The sequence below is a fragment of the Mus caroli genome, unplaced genomic scaffold (assembly GCF_978045245.1).
Source record: "Mus caroli unplaced genomic scaffold, Mus_caroli_1 scaffold_7, whole genome shotgun sequence".
NCBI classification, from domain to species: Eukaryota; Metazoa; Chordata; class Mammalia; order Rodentia; family Muridae; genus Mus; species Mus caroli.
Genome location: NW_028227262.1, coordinates 28893647 through 28914855, shown reverse-complemented (window position 1 = coordinate 28914855; position 21209 = coordinate 28893647). Strand labels below are relative to the sequence as shown.

The 21209-nt window shown below is 40.3% G+C and overlaps 1 protein-coding gene across 12 annotated transcripts in view; it reads right to left on the bottom strand.

Annotated features, from left to right (window-relative positions):
* Erc1 (ELKS/RAB6-interacting/CAST family member 1) overlaps window positions 1-21209 on the bottom strand; it is a 277991-nt gene that overhangs the window by 143711 nt on the left and 113071 nt on the right. For 7 of the 12 annotated variants that reach the window (XM_085840047.1, XM_085840050.1, XM_085840051.1 and 4 more), the window contains 2 exons: window positions 10905-11040; window positions 2369-2500 (listed from right to left, as the gene is read on the bottom strand). In XM_085840047.1, the coding sequence (XP_085696173.1) occupies window positions 2369-2500; window positions 10905-11040 (268 nt within the window). The remainder of the gene's footprint in view (window positions 1-2368; window positions 2501-10904; window positions 11041-21209) is intronic. The other 5 variants (XM_085840052.1, XM_085840053.1, XM_085840055.1 and 2 more) reach the window with 1 other exon arrangement.

Genomic DNA, 21209 nt, shown 5'->3' with positions numbered 1-21209 from the left:
CAGAGGTCAGGATGAAACTCCACTAATTCCCTCACTAATGAAATAGAATTATGTCACTTAGATGCTCACTTGATGTCACTGTTTTCCCAGGAGGTTGTCACTACCAAAGCCATAACACTACACAGACATACCTCCTGTGCCCAGGGAGCTCATATTCTACTAGAGAAATTAGTGGGTGTATTTTCAAGTAATATACCTATTATACATTACATAAATAGCTAAGAATAACAGGTTACAAAACAGAGGTAAGTGAAAGGAAATATTCAAAAGCTCTACAAAGACACATGCCTCAGACCTGAAAGGTCACAGAAGTTCTAGAGAAGTAGGCTACATCCTACTGTTACAAATAGGGATACTGCTCCAAGTAGAGAGATCTAGTACTCTAAGAAATGAAACTATTCTGTACTGTTCTAAGAGAGGACCAGTGAGTACAAAGGCTCGTTTCTCTGCCCAGATGTGCTGTTTAGATGATTAAACAATAGGGTGAACAAAGCACTTATCTCGGGAGTTGGCAGACAAAAGATAACCGGTAACTGTCAGTACCTTGTTTTAAGATTAAGCTGTACATTTTGGAAATCATATTTCAAGTAATGAATCACATATTTAGGGAGTAAATAAAGTTTAGTTCATAGAGGTGGAATATGATCTTATTAACATGCACGTCAGGCTAGCTGGACAAAAGTTGCAGGTGGAAGGTATTAACACAAAGTCAAAGAGAATAGGGCAGGGCTGGGGTGCTCAGAGCACCTGCAGCGCACGCCTGCGGATCTGAGCTCCACCACATGAACTCAGGTGCAAAGCAAAGCTGGGAGGAGTCAGATAATTTGAATGTTGGGGCTCACTAGACAGTAACCCTAACTAAGTCAGATGCTTCTAAGAAGAGATGACATCAAGTCAAAATTAATAAAGAGACAATGCCATTAATTATAAATAAAGTGATCAGTCAAAAAGTTAGGACAATTATAAACTTACATGCTCCAGGCATTGATATAGCCAATCTTATAAATACTGTCAGACACTCAGGGACACAACAGCACTAAAGACTATGACTGAAGCTACCACAGCTATAAATGGACTCTATGAGGTACCTACTATAGTATATATGCCCTGAAGTGGGCACTTCTTTACAGTTTCATTTCCTTAGTTCCCAGTAATAGCAGCTTCTCAGGAGGGAGGCTATCCCATGGGAATCCTACTTCTGTTCCACTGAACTTACCTTACCTAGTGTCCTGGACTAGGTGCATGGCCATTTGACATGTGCTAAGTCACCTGAGAAGAGTAACCCTCAACAGAAAATAAGTCCAATTTGCATTTCCTTAATTGATATTGAAGGCCCCAGCCACTGTGGGTGGTACCACCCCTGGGCATTTGAACCTGGGGTGCTATATATAACAAATCAGGCTGAGCAAGCCAGCGGAATGGAAGCCAGTAAGCAGCACTCCTCCAGGCCCCTGCATGGAGGGGCCTCCTGCCTCCAGATCCCTACCCCATCTGAGTTCCTGGCCTGCAATCCCTCACTGATGGACTGGGATGTAAATGGAAATAAACCCTTTCTTACCCAAGCTGCTTTTAGTTATTGTGTTTTATCAAAGAAATTGAAACCTAAGACACCTAGATAGTATTTATCATTCTCTCACATAAACAAGGGCTACAAGGGATAAGGTGCTACAAAAATTAAGTATTATGGTATCTGTGGTAGGTGGATTTAAAACCTCAAGTCTAAATTTCAAGCTGCAAACCAAAATTACAGCGTTCATTTACTAAAACTGTTCCTTCAATTTACAGCTCCCATCTTCACTTATTCTTCATCTAATAGAGTCAAAAGCAAGCATACAGAGACCTGGGAGAGAAGTGGAAGCAAGTAAAACAAAGGCCATGAACAGCAATAGCAGAACCTCTCAAGTTACCTCAAGGCTGAGCCAGGGCAGTGTGGCAGTGGAGTGCCACCACACCTATACACATGCTGTTCAGAGCTGCTATCACCTCTACAACTGCAAATGCTCCTTGAAAAATGATATAAAATAAAGTATTTTCTAATTGAGACATGTTTGTGCTCTCATTCATGTCCAAGCTGGGGTTTTGCAGTCATGTAACGAATATACATGTTGCATGTTTTGTCAGTCACACTTCACTAGCTTTTACTACATGAATATATATGAAGCATTCCTAAATTATTACTGCAGAGACCTCACGTTACACGTTACCATGAGCCGATCCTTGCACAGTTATATTTTAGTCACTCTGTAAGTCTAAACATTACCACTTGATGAAGTAGTTCTGCAGCAGCACGAACAGTCACCTGAAACTGCACTGGCTTTACCTTGTGTTTACCCAGCAGCAATGCTAGTAGCTACATAAAATCGCAGACCTGTTTCTCAGCATTGGTCCTGGCTGATTCCTCTTGTGCCAGCACCATTTCACGCTCTGCAGTTATCTGTACACTTTCTCTCAGTGCTTCTTCCAGCTCTTCAATCCTGTCATCCTTCTTACGGAGACTGTCCTGGAAAACGATGAAGACCCGGTGAAGGAGGTTACTCAGTTACCTCAAGGAGTGCCTACCCATCAAGGAAGAGCTACCATTAAACATCCTTCTATTCAGAAGCAAACTGAGGCCAGAAAGATTCCTCCATAGAGGAAAGAATTAAACAAGGGAAGAAGAGAAATAAAGGAAGCTGAAGTCTGTTATTAAGAGCATAGGATAAAGTTAGTGAAGCGAGGCAGACATGATGGATTTGCTCTCTGCAACAGAGAGAAGAAAGTGCTGGTGTTAGATGGCATAAGCAATAAGAGGCTAACTATTTAAAAATACAAAGCTATTTTTAAAAACTACCACTTAAACTGGGCTGAAAGCCAGCTCTGATGGAGTCTGTACTTAGAGTCAATACCACAAGACTATCTCTCTTTGAAAGTCACAACTAGATGACAGACTCAAGCTTCATAAAGACAATTTCTGAAACATTTCTTTTCAAAAAGGAACATGCTTCCTAATGTTTGAATAAAGTGAGACTTTGCCTTCTCCTGAAAAAACCAGAAACACATACATATGTATACATATATATATATACATATGAATATGACTGGTTTGAATATGAATGAGCAATTTAGTTAAGCAAGTAATACACTCTAGTAGGAGTTTGTAATGTTACTTTTCATCTATGTAGCAAAACTCTTATTAGTCTTTAGGATCTCAAGGACAGTACAGCAGTAGGAAAGATAAAAGAAAAAGCCAAGAATGGAACCATGGATTTCTCAGACTATTCTAAGCATTTTCTTTTTGATTAAGGGGAGAGGGGAACACAAACCAAAGGATTTGGAACACAGTACTATATTTGATACTTGTGTTTTGTATTCAAATATGAAAATGAGTAACAAGGTTGCCTATATGTTGATACAAAGAAGAATAAAAGCAAGCCCTTATCTCTTAGTATCTGTTAACTCAAATGAACTAAAGAACTGAAGCTAAAACCAGGCGTGGTAACTCCTACCTACACAACAGCACTCGTAAGGCTGAGGCAGGAGGTTGTCCATGAGATCAAGGTCATCTTGAACTACAGTGTGAGACGCAGTCTCAAAAAAGATGAGAGAGGAGGAAAGAAGAAGAAAACAAAACTAAGAAATTGGGGGCAGGGGTGTCTCATGACAGTGGGTTGGGGATAGTGGGGTTTGGGTTCTGCTTTTGAAAATAAAACCAGAAAGTGATGGCAACAGAAGCAAAATCAAACAACTGGGATTACCTCAGATAATAACAATCTTGGTTTTACAGCAAATAATCAAAATAACAAAGCAACACTTACAGAAGAGAGAAAATTTTCCCAACTATATAACTGACAATGGTTAACACTCGAAAATGAGTACTAAACAGCAAGAAAAAGATCCAACTCGTTCATAAAAAGGACAGGAGATGCATAGATACCTTAAAAGAACACATAAAAATGACACATAATTTTGAAAACAAACTCTTCAATGTCACAAGTCATTGATGAAATGTAATTAGAAACCACAAAGAGATATTTCAGTCCTTTTGGATCACTATAAAAAGACAGGAAGTGAGCACTCATAAGGATGCAGGCAGGGACTCTTTCTCATTCACTATGGCAGACAGGATGGAGCTTCCTCAAAATACTAACACTCAACTGCTGCACAAGTCAGCAGTTCCACTCCTGGACATTGAAATGAAAGGAGATTTGTGGGCTGCAGGAACATCTACCTGACCAGCCTTACGACAGCACCACATAATGAATGGCCCATGGCTAAACAACAGTCAGGACCAGAATCAACCTAAGTGTCTATCAATAGATGAATGGATGAGGAAATAGTCTATCTTCCAGCCAGTGAGATGACTCAACCAGCAAAGCTAGATGCTTTGAGTTCAATTCCCTAGAACTTGCATGAAGAATGAACAAACTGTCTCTACAAAGTTGTCCTCTGCCTTCCATACAAGCACATGGCATATCACAAGTATTTCCCCTTATCATACAGACATGTACAAAAACAACAATAATTTTAAAACTTAAAAGGTTCTCCATGCCATCCTTACTCAGACTGTATGACTTTCTATCTTCTTCTTCTCTATCTCCCTGGTCCAGGCAATTGCCAAAATGTATGGCTTACCTGATAGGGAGATTTTTAAAACATTAATAATAAAATCATCTTTAAGTTCCATTGGTTTTTTAAAAAAAAAATGTGCTGTATGTACATAACAGGAATACTACCAAACGGGGGGGGGGGGAGGGAGGGAAGGAGAGACGGAGAGAGAGGGAGAGGGAGAGGGAGAGGGAGAGGGAGAGGGAGAGGGAGAGGGAGAGAGAGAGAGAGAGAGAGATAGTTTTGTTTTCCATTATGATGATAACCCCAGAGGACATCAAGTTAACTGAAATGAGCTAAGTACATTACGCTAAACTGAGCATATGGAATCTAAAAAGTTGATGTCATAGAAGCAGAATGGCAGAGAAACAATTTCCTTGTTTTGCTTTAATCTAAGGTAGTTAACCCAGTGAGGACTGTCCCTGAACATAGTCTTTCCTCTTTGGGTGGATAGCTAATCATGCCAGACTGAAGTCAGGAAGCCATCAGTGAGGTGAGACACAGTAACTACTACCTACATCAGGAAGAAAGGACATGAAGTAGTCTGTGTTGTCAGCCCAGTTTGGGTTCCTGGACACACCTTTTGCAAAAAATGTATCCTTGCTAAAATACACTTGCTTTGTGTATTCTTTTCTGGGACACCAAGATTACTGCTAAGAATTGGGGGCTTTTCTGGGAGTTCAAACCCTACTGGAATGTGTTCAGATTCCCTCCCTAAGGAGAGACATGGCCCTTTCCAACTGCAATGGCTTCCAGGGTTTCTGGTGAAATACATTTTTTTTCTATCAGCAATTACCCCAGTATAGAAGGTTTCTTTCTCCACAATACAGCAAAGGGTCCAAATGAGTAAATTCCACTGTAACCAGGCCCATGTGCAAACAGGCCAAGGGTAAGAAATACTATGAGGGACAGCATCCTCTAGTCAGGCAAGTGGTTCTGGATGCTGAAACTTGTAATGCATGAAAGGCATTAAGGCCAGGATGTGAAATCATCTAGGAAGAGGAATGGGAAGCAGGGCTTCATGGGGCAGTAAGGAGATGGAGGTACTGAGAGCCTCAAACAACAACAGAAGACAACAACAACAACAACAACAACAACAAAAGACAAGAGATTCTCTCAGACAGAAGCAAACCAAATTCTTCTGGTCAGCAAGCAGCTCTCTAACTCTGTTCAATATACTCCTCTCTATCCTAAGTGAAGACAGATTGATCAATGCTAAATAAGTTAGTAAGTAATGAATACAGACAGACAGACAGACAGACAGACATAAATGCCGCAAAACTTATGTTTAATGCTCCGTCTTCTCTCCCAAGCAGCTCCTCTTCTAACTGGGTCAAAATGCCACAGATAGCTATTAACATTTTAAATTAAGAACAAGTTGGTTTCTTATGGTTTAAAATTCTAGCCACTGAGAGTCACAGACCCTGCTGACCTCAACCCAAACCATGATCAAGTGGGACAAAATGGTCCATGGATTCCTTTTGTGGCACAACTTGAGCACAGGAACTGAGCAGAAGTCAAACAGTTTCAGATGACACTGCTTGGCATCCACTGTTAGGATTTGTGTGATAGGGTAATGGACTCATCATTCTGATTTTGAAAGCAAGGAGTACTTTCCTATTTTGTTGCCTTGTTATTTTGGACCTACATGGTAACGTAACTCAGGTGACTTTAAGGTAAAAGGGGTGACTATCCTTACTTAATCTGTGAAATGAATAAATCCCATAATGGCTATGCATATTTCATCTATAAGATAATGAATCCCATAGGGACTTGTTCCCTGATGAGGGTTGGGCTAATTTTATTATGTAGTAGAGTTTACCATAACAAAAAAGTAACCATGTGGTTGGTTGTCATCTTGGCTAATAACCCCATCAAGATGGATGGAACCATGTGATGTAGCTACTATCTTGGCTAACGATGTTATTAAGATGTAGACAGTCACATGACATGGTACCATCTTGGTTATTGATATCATGAACATGGCAAAGGCCACATGAATTCACTGGCATCTTGGTAAATGTAACCACATTTCATAAACCAAAACAGTGATAGCTATAAAACTTCCCAGTGCTAGTGAGCCTCTATTTTATATGAAATAAAGAGAAAACACCAGGCCTCCATGCTGTTTTGTTTGTTTGTTTTGTTTTAATTTTGACACATCGTTTTACATGATTTATTTACAGATTTCTAGAGGGAACTTCAGGGTTTTCCCAACACGTGCTCCCAACACTACCAGGTAACAATGGTAGCTGACACTTTTAAATGGCTAGACTCCAAAAGCTCAGATATAATTTGCTTCAGCCTAGAGCTGAGTGTTTGGAAAGCACAGGTACGAAGGGAAACCAAAGGAATAGAAATAGATTTCCAGGTGCTCCTGTCAGCGGGCACCTACTAGAGCTGGAGGCTTGGCTTAGAAAGGAGACTTGAGATGTAGGATGTTCTGTGTCTTAATGCCTGCTCTTTCTGCATGGTATCTACATGTTTTTCTATAAATGAAGTAGAGTATTCTTCTCCTTCTCAAGACTCCTCTATTCCAGACCTGTGGCCTGCTTTTATTTCTGTCCTCCCGAGACCTAGCTACCCTGACTTTTGTTTTCACTTTTCCCTTATAATGACTCAAGGAGGCAAGGAAAAGAACAGGCTGATGCCACCCCTTTCCAGTGCCTTTAGGGTTTACTGTTTTCTATGTTTTCCATTCTTTAGATTACAAGGCTAAACGTGGTGAGTTATAAGGTGAGTTTTCTATCATGGCTGCCTAACAGACAGCCCTCTTTACAAACAGAAACTCATCCTGAGCACTAGGAAGGCTGACCCCTACCTGAGAAGTATGATGTAGATTTACAGATTATAAATTTGAGGAAAGGTCAAAGGAATCACTTAAGGGAGTCTGAAAGCTTTGAGCCACAAATCACCAGAAATCCCCCGCACTGTATAGCCATTATATTATCCTAAAACTGGGTCTCTTGTTAGGAGGAGAGTTCTTCTTACGTTTCCAGGCTTAGTCTGCATTTGCATGCAGGCCCAAACAACTGTGGGTCCAGGCTTCCAAGCAGTTCAGTCAGGGAGGATCTCAGGTAAGTAAAGACTGTAAAGTGTTCCGACAGCCTGCTCTTCCATCACTGCTGCTGAATGTCACTCACTTACCCAAGATCCTATCAAAGGTAAGGCATCTAATCTTGGTTGTCAACTTGACTAGGGCTGGAATCCTAAAACCCAAACAGCTGGATATGCCTGGAGGATTTTCTTGATCGAATCGTTTGAGCTGGGAAGACTGACCCTAAGCCTGGGTTACACCATCATAAAGAAGAAAGTGTTGGCTTTTTCTTACTTGCCTTCCTCTCACTGGCAAGTTCATCTATCCCATTGCTGAGACATTTCCATGTTAGTATTAGATCCTACTTCTTTAGGATTCTACTGAGATGAGCTGAGATATCTAACTTCAAGAACTGAAACCCTTGGACTTTCTGTCAAGAGATGCCATTGATGAACTAGCCAGACCTCGGCCTGCCTGTAATACATTTGATTTTTAAGATCATTTTCAAAATTAACTTCCAGATTTCTCTATTATCCTCCCACATCTAACTCCTTTTTGCTGTCTTCACTGGGCTATCTCACAGACACTATAACTGTTGAAAATGGACTTGTTCTTTTTTCCAGGCTATCTCAAATAACTATCATTATCAGGCTCTGTCATCTTATTTATTACCATTATATATTCAAATATCTAGGCCAAGATCCTAGGAATAACCCATCTCCGTGCCCATCCCTTCAATGCACACTGTTCTTATTCACGTTCATTCCCACTATTACACCACAGGCCTACTAGAATGAGCTCCGGAAAGGAGCAATTTGCTGTCTTCTATGCAGACGGTCAAACTCCATCCACAATCACAGAAGCAGCAATAGATGCATGCCAGTATGCACTTGATACTGTATGCATTGATTACACTCATTTGTTTTACTCTAATGCTGTCAAAATACAAACTGGATCTGTCATCCTTTCACTGTAAACCCACTGTGGTCACTAAAGTCCTTAATGATCTGACCCTCTCTTGCATACTCTACCTTACCTACTACAGGTTGGACGGGCAGCTTTCACCCTGAGAACGACCCTTACTAAACCCATTCCCTCCACTCTTTACAGTTACGTTGCTGTTCTGCTTTAATGTAGGGCTGACTTTTCTAGGGGCACTTCCTAGACTTGGTGTCCAACCACAGAGTACCCTGTTTGCTTTCATGCATTGCTGCCTTTGCTTCCTTCCCTACTGCTCTAATAAAATATCTAACAGAAGCAGCATGAAGGAGAAAGAATTCATCTTGGCTCATAGTTTGAGCTACAATGTAGTCAAGGTTCGGAGAGGGGCAAAGAAGTCAAGGCAGCAGAAAGTGGAAGCAGACAGTCAAACTCCATCCACAATCACAGAAGCAGCAATAGATGCATGCCAGTGCTCAGCTCATGTTCCCCATCTTACAGCCCCCGCCCAGCAAATGCCCCTCCCACAGTTAAGTACAACTGAGGAGGAAATACAGCAACAAATATTCTAATTAAAACTGTATTCTGGATTTATTTTACTCGGGATTATTGGTAGTAAGAGTAAAAGAAATTCCCCCAAATGAGTATTTTCCATCCATCAGATTCAGAAAAGGGAGAAGTAAAAGAAAAGGAAAGAACTGCCACTATGAAGTGAGAGAAATTGATAAGGTACATTTTCAAAAGCTGGTATAACTGAGTGAAAAACTTTTCTAAGAACTGTAAGCAGTAAATGTTGTATGAATGAAGAGCAAGAAAAAAAAGGATACCCACTGAACAACTTATGTCTAGAATGAAGTCACTCACTGTAAAGCCTATATGTCCTTCCTCCACATCTCTACAGTGAAAACTCTGTGATTACCAACTGTACAGCACACACTGCACTGTACCTAAGGAAAGCTGAGAGGTCAGAACAGCAAGGTGGCAGCAGCTTAGCTGCCTTCAAGGGGACATAGCAAATGCTGAGCATTTTCTAAGATCCAAGCCTTCTTTCTAAAGTATGATGGCCATGAGAAACAGGCCATGCTACAGAAAATAGGCGATGCCACATTACAAAAACTGCTGAGTCAGTCAGGGAGCTGGGGCATTGTAGTACTTTAGTGTCTCTGCACTCAACTCCCCAACTGCTTTAGGCCTAAGTTAAATACTAAGAATCTAATTGGCATTTATCACACTATAGCTGCTACTATTGTGATTAGACCTAGTTTAATTAAGGTGTGAATAATTATGTTCTTGTGCTCTCCCAGAGGAGATGGGGTTGACTGTCAGCACCCCCATGGCAGCTCACAACCATCTGTAACTCAAGCTGTGTGCAATGTCATGCTCTCTCTGACCGCCACACTCATACATGCAGGCAAAACACCCACATGCATAACAACATCAAAAGATAAATTAAAAAGGGGGTGCACACCTTTAAAAAACAGAAAGAGGCCGGGCGTGGTGGCGCACGCCTTTAATCCCAGCACTCGGGAGGCAGAGGCAGGCGGGTTTCTGAGTTCGGGACTGCCTGGTCTACAAAGTGAGTTCCAGGACAGCCAGGGATACACAGAGAAACCCTGTCTCGAGACAAAACATAAAACCAAAAAACAAAAAGAGGGGACTGGAGTGATGGTTCTCTGATTAAGAGCACTGGCTGCTCTTCCAAAGGACCTATGTTCAATTCTCAGCACCAACATGGTAGCTCACAGCCATATGTAACTCCAGTATCAGGAGGTTTGACACCCTCTGAGGGCACCAGACATATAAAAGTAGTACACATACATGCAGGCAAAGGACCTATACATGTGAAACAACAACAACAACAATAATAATAATAATAATAATAATAATAATAATAATAATAATAATAATAATTGACTGCTATAAAATAATAATTTTTAAACATTAAAAGAAAAAATAGGAGGGAAAAACAAAGTCGGGGGTTGAGGGAGACAGACCCACACAAACCAAAACTGCCAACACACTTTAATGAATAGATCTGCCAGACAGTTGTGCAAACACTCCTGAAGTTTTACTGTAACACACTCATTGGACTGACATTGAACTTACCAATTAAGTGTGATCAACTTGAAGCAAGATGACTCCTATGCTGAAGTATCCTCACATAACTGTAGAATAAAACTTGCCTTTTCTATGTAAAAGCCATTCCTTTTTTGCTTACCAGGGAGTCTAAGGGGGAGGCAGCAAGCAGGGTTAGAGAGAGAAAGAGGAGGATACAGAGGCAGAGCGAACAGCAGATAATGGAGGACCAGCTCTTGGCGTGCACTCCGTCAGCCGTGGCTCTGACCTGCAGTTGCTGAGAGCTGTCGCTGAGACTGTCTTCCCTTCTGCGGGCCTCCTCCAGCATCTGGGCACTCTTCTTCTTCTCCACCTGCTCCTTGTGTTTCAGATTTGCGACCTTCTTATTCTGCTCTTTCACCTGCCTGTTGATGGAAGGAAGACAAAGCTTTTCATGTGTGCACAGGAGGTGTGTCTACTGACATGCTTGCCTGTGTGTGACAAGGAGCATCTGAATAGCAACAAGATGCTCCTGACGCAAACTCTTTTCAAAAACTCCAACTTTTTCCTGTCCCAGGTACCAAGCTGTACACAATAATAATGCTGCAGTTTTCTAATGGAAATGTATTCTAGCACACACAATGAAATTGTCAAATAAAAGAAAGGCGCAGGAGGGGGTGAAACACAGAAGCAGTTTCCTGACATCACTATACTGAAATATTAGTTGGCTGATTAAGATATGATCTTGGAACACCATCACAATCATATGCTTATTAAATACTTCAAATACTCGTGTGGATGACAATAATGACAGAAGCAGCTAGGAGCTTAGGAGAAGAAACAGAATACTCTATTTTTGCAGCTCTGTATTATCTTGATACACTGTCACTCTACCTTCACTGTGAGTAGTCTAAAATATATTAAATTCGATTTTATGTTTAAAGTGGCCTTCCTGTCGTGAAGAATGCTATTCATGCTTACAATCTCAGTATTTGCAAGGGTTAAGAAGGACAGCTGGGATTTTAAGGCCAGCCTAAGCTACATAATGAGTTCTAGGCCAGTCTTAATGTACAGAATAAGATGTTTTCAAACAAATAAAAATGAAAATTCTTTTGTTACATGTGTGTTACACATACATAGATGACTCCATTAGTTTCACATTTTCTAATTTTATAAGATTTCTAAATACTTACTTTCAATGTGTTGTCTAAGACTCAGAGTTATCAGTGAAAATGGCATAGATTATTTTAATCCCTCAATTTCTTCTATAATATCAAACAACGCCTAGAATCTTTTACTCCATTCTCAAAGTAATGGGCAACTTTTTTGCTATGGCAAACAATGCTACTCAGTACAAAGCGACAGAACTATGAAAGAGTTTTGTCCAAAGGATAGGTCCAGGTCACATAGCACATCTTTAACAATTTCTCTCATTGGAATGCTTGGTCATCTGTCACATGTCAACACATCAACTAACACTTAGCGTTATATAGACACAGTGTCTCAAGTGTAGGACTTTTTTATAGGGTAGGCTGTAAAGCTGACATGACACCCAGGGTCCTGCATACATGCTCAGGTAAGCTTCTACCACTGCTCTACCTCCTCAGGCCAGCCAGTTCAACCTCTAAAAGGCAGCCTCTTGGTTATTAGGTTGAACCGCCCTTCCTATAGTGTCTGGCTTTTCCTCTTTCCACCACTGTCAGTCACCTAAACATGTTTCTTCCATTGGTTAGGACACCTTTGTTTTATCTTGTTGTATGTATGTATGCTTGTTTAATTTATTCTTCTCTCATATATTACATCCAGACCACAGTTTGCCCTCTTTCCTCTGAATCCCCACACCCCCACCTCCTTCTCCTCAAGATTTACTACCCCCTTTCCCTCTAGAAAGGGGCAGGTCTCCCAGGGATATCAACCAAACACAGTGTATCAAGCTGCACTAAGACTAGGCACACCCCTTACATTAAAGGTGGACAAGGTAACCTAGCAGAAGGAAAAGGGTCCAAAAAAACAGGCCCAAGAGTTATACAATGCCCCGTTCCCATGGTTAGGAGTCACAAAAACTCATCAAGCTACACAACTATAACATATGCAAAGTGCCTAGGTCAGACCCACATGGACTTCTCTGTGAGCCCCTATGAGTCACTGTAGGAGATTCTGTGGACTTTCTTGTGGTGTCCTTGACACATCTGGCTCCTACAATCCTTCCTCTCCCTCTTTCACAAGATTCTGAGAGCTCTGCCTAGTGTTTGGCTGTGGGTTTCTGCATCTGTTCCCATTAGTTGCTGGGTGAAGCCTTTCAAGGGTCTCTCTCTGTCTCTCTGTCTCTGTGTTTCTCTCTCTCTCTCTTCTCTCTTCTCTCTTCTCTCCCCCTCTCTCTCTCTCTCTCTCTCTCTCTCTCTCTCTCTCTCTCTCTCTCTCTCTCCCTCTCTCCCTCTCTCTCTCCCTCTGTAATGGCAGACCTCTTAAATGTTGTGTAAATATTTTCCCCCAACATATGAGCTATTTCACTAATTTATGTTTTATGTTGCACCTGTATTTAGCCACCACTGGATCATAATAGACCACATACAAAGATCTTGCATTTACAGTCAATTAGTTCTGATGATGGGGCTAGGAACACGCTGTGAGGAAAGACTAGTTTCTTCAATGAACAGTGATGAAAAATTGGATCTACTTGAAGAACAATGGGCTTGAGCCCATATTTTCACATCATATATAAAATTAACCCAAGCCATATTAAAGATTTAAATATGAAGCCAAAAATTAAGAGAATGAAACATAAAGAAAGGAATTACATAACAATAAGCAGTACAAAATTTTTTTTTGTTTCAAAAGTACTCTCTACAAAGCAAAGAGATTATCTCAAACTAAAAAACTGGTCCATGTCAAATAATAGAGTTAAGAGAATCTTATAGACAGAAAGGCAGAATATATTTGCAAACCAGGAAACAAGCGTGATAAGGAGTTAATATACAATTTAGTGAAAAACAGTTCATTTCACTGAGAGAAACAAAGTTAAGAATGGGGAAAGGATATGGGACGATGGCATACCCGTGCTAGCTTCATGGAGACTGAAGTCTGAGAATCATGTGAGTGAGTACAGGACCAGTCCAAACACTATACAAAAGCAACCAACCTAAAGAAGGCGGAGTTGGAGGCTGGAGGCGTGTGGTAAATCCAACAAAAGACTTAACATTTCATAGACAATGCAGCTGGGCAGTGGGGGCGCACACCTTTAGTCCAAGCACTCCAGAAGCAGGCAGATTTCTGAGTTCGAGGCCAGCCTGGTATACATAGTGAATACCAGGACAGCCAGGGCTACACAGAGAAACCCTGTCTTGAAAAGCCAAAAAAAAAAAAAAAAAAAAAAAAAAAAAGCAAAACACCAATTTTTATATGGGGAAAGTGTTCTATAGACAAAGGAATAACTGTATCTACATAGAAAAACACATTCAACATTATAAAAAAATGCAAATCAAGCCTACAAGTAGCACCTCTTATAATATATCATCTCTTGTAATGGCTATAATAAAAAAACAACAGATAGCAAGTGTTGGTGAGGATGTGGACAAAACAGAATCCTGGTACTGAAGTAACCACTATGGAAATTTTTTTGGCAGATCCTCAAAAAACCTAAAAACAGTGCCACATAAGCAGCCTAGAGGCTGAGATGAAAGAACAGGTCACAAGCTTGAGACCAATCTGGCTTAAATAGTGAATCTCAGGACAGTTTCTACTCTATAGTAAGACCCTGAACCAGTATATCCTTTAAGAACTGTGCAGGCTGTGGCAAACACAGAAGTGGATGCTCACAGTCAGCTAGTGGATGGATCACAGGGCCCCCAATGGAGGAGCTGGAGAAAGTACCCAAGGAGCTGAAGGGATCCGCAACCCTATAGGTGGAACAGCATTATGAACTAACCAGTACCCGGAGCTCTTGACTCTAGCTGCATATGTATCAAAAGATGGCCTAGTTGGCCATCACTGGAAAGAGAGGCCCATTGGACATGCAAACTTTATAAGCCCCAGTACAGGGGAATGCCAGGGCCAAAAGAATGGGAATGGGTGGGTAGGGGAGTGGGGGGGGGGGTATGGGGGACTTTTGGGATAGCATTGGAAATGTAATTGAGGAAAAGATGTAATAAAAAATATTAAAAAAAAAAAAAAAAAAAGAACTGTGCAGGCTGCCATCCAGCTGAGCAGGAAGGATCCCAATTCAGAGCCTGCCTGACAACAGAGTGAGTTCAAGGTCAGCAAGGACAACTTAGTGAGACTGCTTCAAAATAAAAAGTAGCATGCATCATGGGGAGGAGAGAGCTTACAGAGCCATCCCCTTTGGGAAGCTCTGAGTGTGAGGAGTTAATGTCTGCTGAGGAAGTGGAGTCAAGAGGAAATGCTGAATGAATGCACTGACAACAAGATAAAAAGTCGTCCTGTGGTAGAATTCACACCACTGAAAAGACAACACTTCACTTTGTCATATGAGGTATTTACAGGTGTCTGCCACAGACACCACAATAAAACATCACCATCAAAGGAAATAAAGACAACATTTACATTTGATTTTCCAACTTCATAATTTTGTTTTAGCATCTCCAAAATCTAGTAGTCTACCAATGAATAACAACAAGAAGATTGGAAATTTCACATTAGGAAAGTCAAAGAAATGAAGAATAGTCCAGTTTGTATGAGTGATACAGCTTATTTTCAAAATTCTTCTTAGAGTTTTCACATATTATATACATAAATTCCTCTCACTTTTTACCTGAGAGTTATTCCAGATGGCGCTGGCAGCTAGTGATGTCTGTAGCAAGACCTAGTTATTGAAGGCATTGTGACACACAAAATAAGGAACCCACTTAAGACCACTAGATTAGTTTTTGGTTAAAGGCATAATTACAGGCCGAATGTCTGATCCAATCAAAGCTACGCTACTTTTCAGCACTTTTTAAAATCATATCTTAAAGTAAAAGAAAATAAATTTACTCCTTATGACACAGAACTAGGTCACAGTTTTCAATTTCAGAACAAGATTTAAGAAATCCATTGCTCACAATATAATCTACCCTATACCTCATTTATGTGTGTTTTAAAAAATACTTACATTCTGATTTTCAAAATACTTGCTATAACATTCATATGACTTTATTAACTCAAAAAAGTGTAAATCTTGCAACACAGAGAATGTGCCCAAACATGACTGTTCGGGCACACACAAGGAAGATGTCAAAAGATCGGGTGTCTGCTTTTGTCTTTATGAGTCTTTTTCTTGATTGTCTAAAGAAATTATTTTTAACTTCTTTCTAACAATAAGACAGTTACATCTTAATGGTCGGATGCAGTCCACGTTCTCCACATGGTTCCCTATTCTCATTCTCAAGATCCTTTGTTTTAGTTTGCGTCCATTGCTATTACAGTCTAAAGACTAAGATTACCTGACATCTCTCCACTGACCTTTCCCGCCTTGGCTTGTACATACGATGAGTGTGAGCATGGGCATATGTATACACAATGTATCCCAAAGTAACTACAACTGAGGAGAGCCCAGGGAGTTTTCTGCCTCACTAAACACCCTTTTCACTTATTTTCTTAGTATGGGACATAAAAACCAACTTCAAAATATGTTAGCAAAATAGAAGGCATTTATTGAATAGATATGTAGAAATATATATTATGAAACGTAAGAACTGGAATATTTGCATTCTTTTTCCCCCTACAAACTAAACAGTAAATAATTTTGCTTAAATCTTAGCATATAAGAAAAGCCAAACATGTTAGAAAATCCATAATGTACTAGGAAAAAAAGAATTCCAATAGTTTTGTAAGAATTTTTTTAAAACTCAGACTTCAGTTGTACTTGGATTAACCTGAGTTAAATTTAGGTAAATGCATATCTTCTATCATTTTTCAAGCAGAAAAGAAGTGAGTGTGACTAATATGATATCCTGTATTAAAAGTCACACCTGATCATTTCTCAGGATGACAATAAACAGTGAGATAATCACTGACAGACATAACTCTGCACCATCACATGATGGGAGCAAACAGAAGCCTAAGAAGGTTAAACACAAAGAAATGAAGGAAATACACGTTTATTCTCCATGATCCCTGGGACCAAAGAATTTATAAGATGCCAATTTCCCACACTGTGGCTGTGCCCTATGTTTGTTATTATTGCCCCAACTCCCTACCTCTTAAAACCAAAACTTAAATGGGTCCTTTTATTAAGCCATAACTACTCTTGGCCTCCTAACTACCATACCAGTAAAAATCTACTTGTGCATTTGTCTCTGCGTTAGGGTGATCTATGTACATGCCCTTACCTAACCTGTTGAACGTGACTTCTGAGAACCAGCAAGATGGCCTAGCAGATACAGATGCTTGCCACCAGGCTGCTAAAGCCCTTACACACACACACAGACACACACAGACACACACCCCACCAGGCTGCTAAAGCCCTTACACACACACACACACACACACACACACACCCCACCAGGCTGCTAAAGCCCTTACACACACACACACACACACACACACACACACACACACACACACACCACCAGGCTGCTAAAGCCCTTACACACACACACACACACACACACACACACACACACACACACACCACCAGGCTGCTAAAGCCCTTACACACACACACACACACACACACACACACACACACACACACAGACACACACTAAATAAAATGGTTTTTAGAAGAAAATGCCTTCCTAGAGTCTAAAGCCAAAATTGGATATACTGACATAATTCCGGCCACAGTTTTTTGTAGTACTGAATCTGAATCTCCGGAAATCAATGCATATAGCATGTAGACTTACATGATTATTTCAGTTGGTGCAGAAAAAAATCTTTATAAACATTCAGCATTCTTACATGATAGTGGATCCCCACCCTGAGAAACTAGGAATAGAAAGAAATGCCTCAATGTAATAAAGCCTATATACATGTCAATCACCCAGCCATTCCTGGAAGCAAGCCAATTTGTTCCCATGAAATGAACTTTTAATATACTGCTAAATATGGTTTTAAGATTTCTATTAAGAATTGTTGAGTTCATATTTAGTAAGGAAACTGCTCTATAATTTTCTTTTCTTTTCTTTTTTTAATTTTTTCTTTGGTTTTTCGAGACAGGGTATCTCTATATAGCCCTGGCTGTCCTGGAACTCACATTGTAGACCAGGCTGGCCTCAAACTCAGAAATCCACCTGCCTCTGCCTCCCAAGTGTTGGGATTAAAGGAGTGTGCCACCACTGCCTGGCTAATTTTCTTTTCTTAAAACCATCCGTGTGTGTGTGTGCATGTGCATCCCCTTACTGTGGGGTAGAGGTGGAGCTCAGAAGGCTACTTCTGAAAGCTGGGTTTCTTTGTCCACTGTGGACTCTGAGAATCACACTCAGATCAGCATGCTTGTGCCATCAGCTCTTTTACCCACCGATCCATTGCTCCAGCCACTACCGTAGTCTTTCTTTTCCTGTTCTGTCCTTATCCAGATTTGGTTTCAGTGTAAGAAATAACTTCATAAAATAAGGCTGGTAGTGTTCTCTGGTTTTCTGATTCATAGAAGGGATTGGAAAGCACTGATGTTCATCATTTTTACTAAGTTTAAACACACTTATTTTTAGGTGAGATGCATGACATTATTTTGTCCTTTAAGAAACAATGTCTCCATTCCAAATAAATCATGATCAAAATGAACAGATCAACTAGCCTAGTGTTCTAGAAATGACAAGTAGCAGCCAGCTATGCAGGCTGGTGATCAAAAAAATCCAATGAAATTTTACAGTTCACTAACATTTTTCCATTTCTAAATGATCCTTAACAGAAAATCATATCTGACTGGGCATGATGGTGAACCCCTTTAATCCCAGCACAAAAAAGACAGAGGCAGGCAGATCTCTGTATGTTCTAGGTCAGCCCATTCTACATAGTGAGTTCCAGATCAGACTACAGAATGAAACCTTGTCTCAATTAAAAACAAATAAAAATAAGAAAATCCTATATGGAGTCACACCACCCTCATTGTAGTCCAGAAGAGCAAACATGCTATCTGGATTCATGGGGGTTTTTTTGTTCTGTTTTGTTTTGGTTTTGGTTTTTCAAGACAGGGTTTCTCTGTGTAGCTCTGGCTGTCCTGGAACTCATTTTGTAGACCAGGCTGGCCTCGAACTCAGAAATCCGTCTGCCTCTGCCTCCCAAGTGCTGGGATCAAAGGCAAGGCGTGTGCCACCATGCCCGGCTTGGATTCATGTTTTAACCAATAAAAATACATGGTAGTTGCTAAAGTTAGCACAAATGTATTTGATTTCTTCTGAATCACCTGTCATAAAAAGTTCTGCCCTTCTTACCCTCTAGTCTTTGTGTTAGGCTTTTTGGGTGAATTAATATCATCTTTGAGGTACTTCTTGTCTATCTCTTTTGCAAGCTTTTTTCCAACAGATGATGGTTCCTGACAGTATCCAGTCAGTAATTACTGTATTTTCTGAAACTCTGCCCTCAGACTTCAGCAGAGGTATTTCCACCAATGAGTACGTCATCTGACTACCATGTCTTCTCCCAGGTATGGGTCACATACATATCAGACAACAGTCACAGCAGAGAAGGTCCTAGCAGATGATCATTAATGGCAGCTGGAAGGACACAGTGGCAGTAATTAATAGCTTAGAAGAAGCTCAGAGTCAGCACAATGCAGCCAGAGTGGTAATCAATGTGTGTGTGGGAGGGTGAAAATGCAGAAAACCTTAACTTCAACTGTCTAGTAAATATTTCATTATCTGGTAGCTTCTTACTTGAGATACTCCATCATGACTCCAGCATCAGTGCACACTACAGATGTCCCAGCTGTGTATACATGCTACTGGATTACCTCTGGTAGGTATTCTGTGTACAGAACCTTAACCATCAATAGACTCTCCAATTTACGTGATATAGGCTTTCAAAGTATTCACTAACAATTCTTCAAGTTTCATGAGAATCTATCCTTATTATCTTCTGTATACTTTTTAATTTTATACTTACTTTTATAATTCTCTCTCCCTGCCCCCTAGCATTTCCTGTCCCTCCCTCTGCCCTTGTCTGGAACCAACTATCCCTGTATGTCCAATGATATTTGTTTTATGAAACTAAGCACATCAACACTCTATATTTGTAATCATTATATCATCATCTTTGAACTGTCTCCTTACAAATAAGTAGTAACTTATTTTTATCTCTTCTAACTTGGGCTTGAAATCTACTTTGTCAGATATAAGACTGAAGGAAAGGCCACCCAGAGACTGACCTGGGAATTCATTCCAGACACAGTTACCAAACTCCGACACTATTGTGGATGCTAAGAAATGCTTGCTGAAAGGAGCCTGATATGGCTGTCTCCTGAGAGGTTCTGCTAGGGCCTGACAAATACAGGATCAGATGCTCACAGTCAACCATTGCACTGAGCATGGAGTCCCCAATGGAGGAGTTAGAGAAAGGACTGAAGGAGCTGAAGGGATTTGCAACCCCATAGGAAGAACAACAATGTCAACCAACCAGAACCCCCCAGAGCTCCCAGGGACTAAGCCACCAACCAAGGAGTACAAATGGCTCCAGCTGCATATGTAGCAGAGGATGGCCTTGTCAGACATCAATGGGTGGAGAGGTCCTATGAAGGTGCAATAGATGTCCCAGTGTAAGGGAACTGAGGGCGGAGAGGTGGGAGGCGGTGGGTGGGTGGAGGAACACACTCATAGAAGCAGGGGGAGGGGGAGGGGATAAGACTTGAAATGTAGATTAGCATTGGAAATGTAATTGAGGAAAATATGTAATAAAAAAATAAATAAAGTAATGGGCAGTCTATTAAAAAAAAAAAAAAGAAAAGTCTTTATCTCTCCACCAATTAAAAGATATGTATTTAGCAAATATATGATTTTGTCTGACAATTATTTTCAGGATTTAAAGGACAGAATTCTATGCCTTCCTAGCTTTTAGGGTTTCTGTTGGAAACTCTGAAATTATCCCAGTGGATTTGTCTTTGTACATGAATTGTGCTTTTCTCTGGAAGCTTTCAATAACTTCCCTTGCTCTGCAGTTTTCCCATTTAACTAGGGCATCTCCTGGGGTGGTTTTCTTCTGGTTGTGTGTACCTGAGGCTCTAAATATCTCTCCTATGTCTGTATTTTCCCTCAATGTAAAGATCTTCTCATATTATTTAACTGAATGTTTATTCTATGTCTCAATTTTTTTTTCTCAGTTTCCTTTTCTAGCAAATGGATTCATTTGGTTGCTTTCTTATTCATTGCCCAAAGTTCTTGGCTGCTATTGTCTTGTGTTCTAATACTGATATTTTTCTCAACATGACACTATATGCTGATAAAACTTTCCACTGCATTTTTTATTTAGTTCTTTTTTCAATTCTCTTTTTTGAAAATCTCAATTTTCTCACTATGTTTTTCAATTTCTCATCCATACCATTGGTGTTCTTGTAGATACCAAATATATTTCCTTACCTCATTCATTTGCTTTTTGAATCTTCTTTAAATTTCTAGTTGTGGTATTTTGAATTCTTTGGGATCCCACTATTTAATTATCTTTGGTT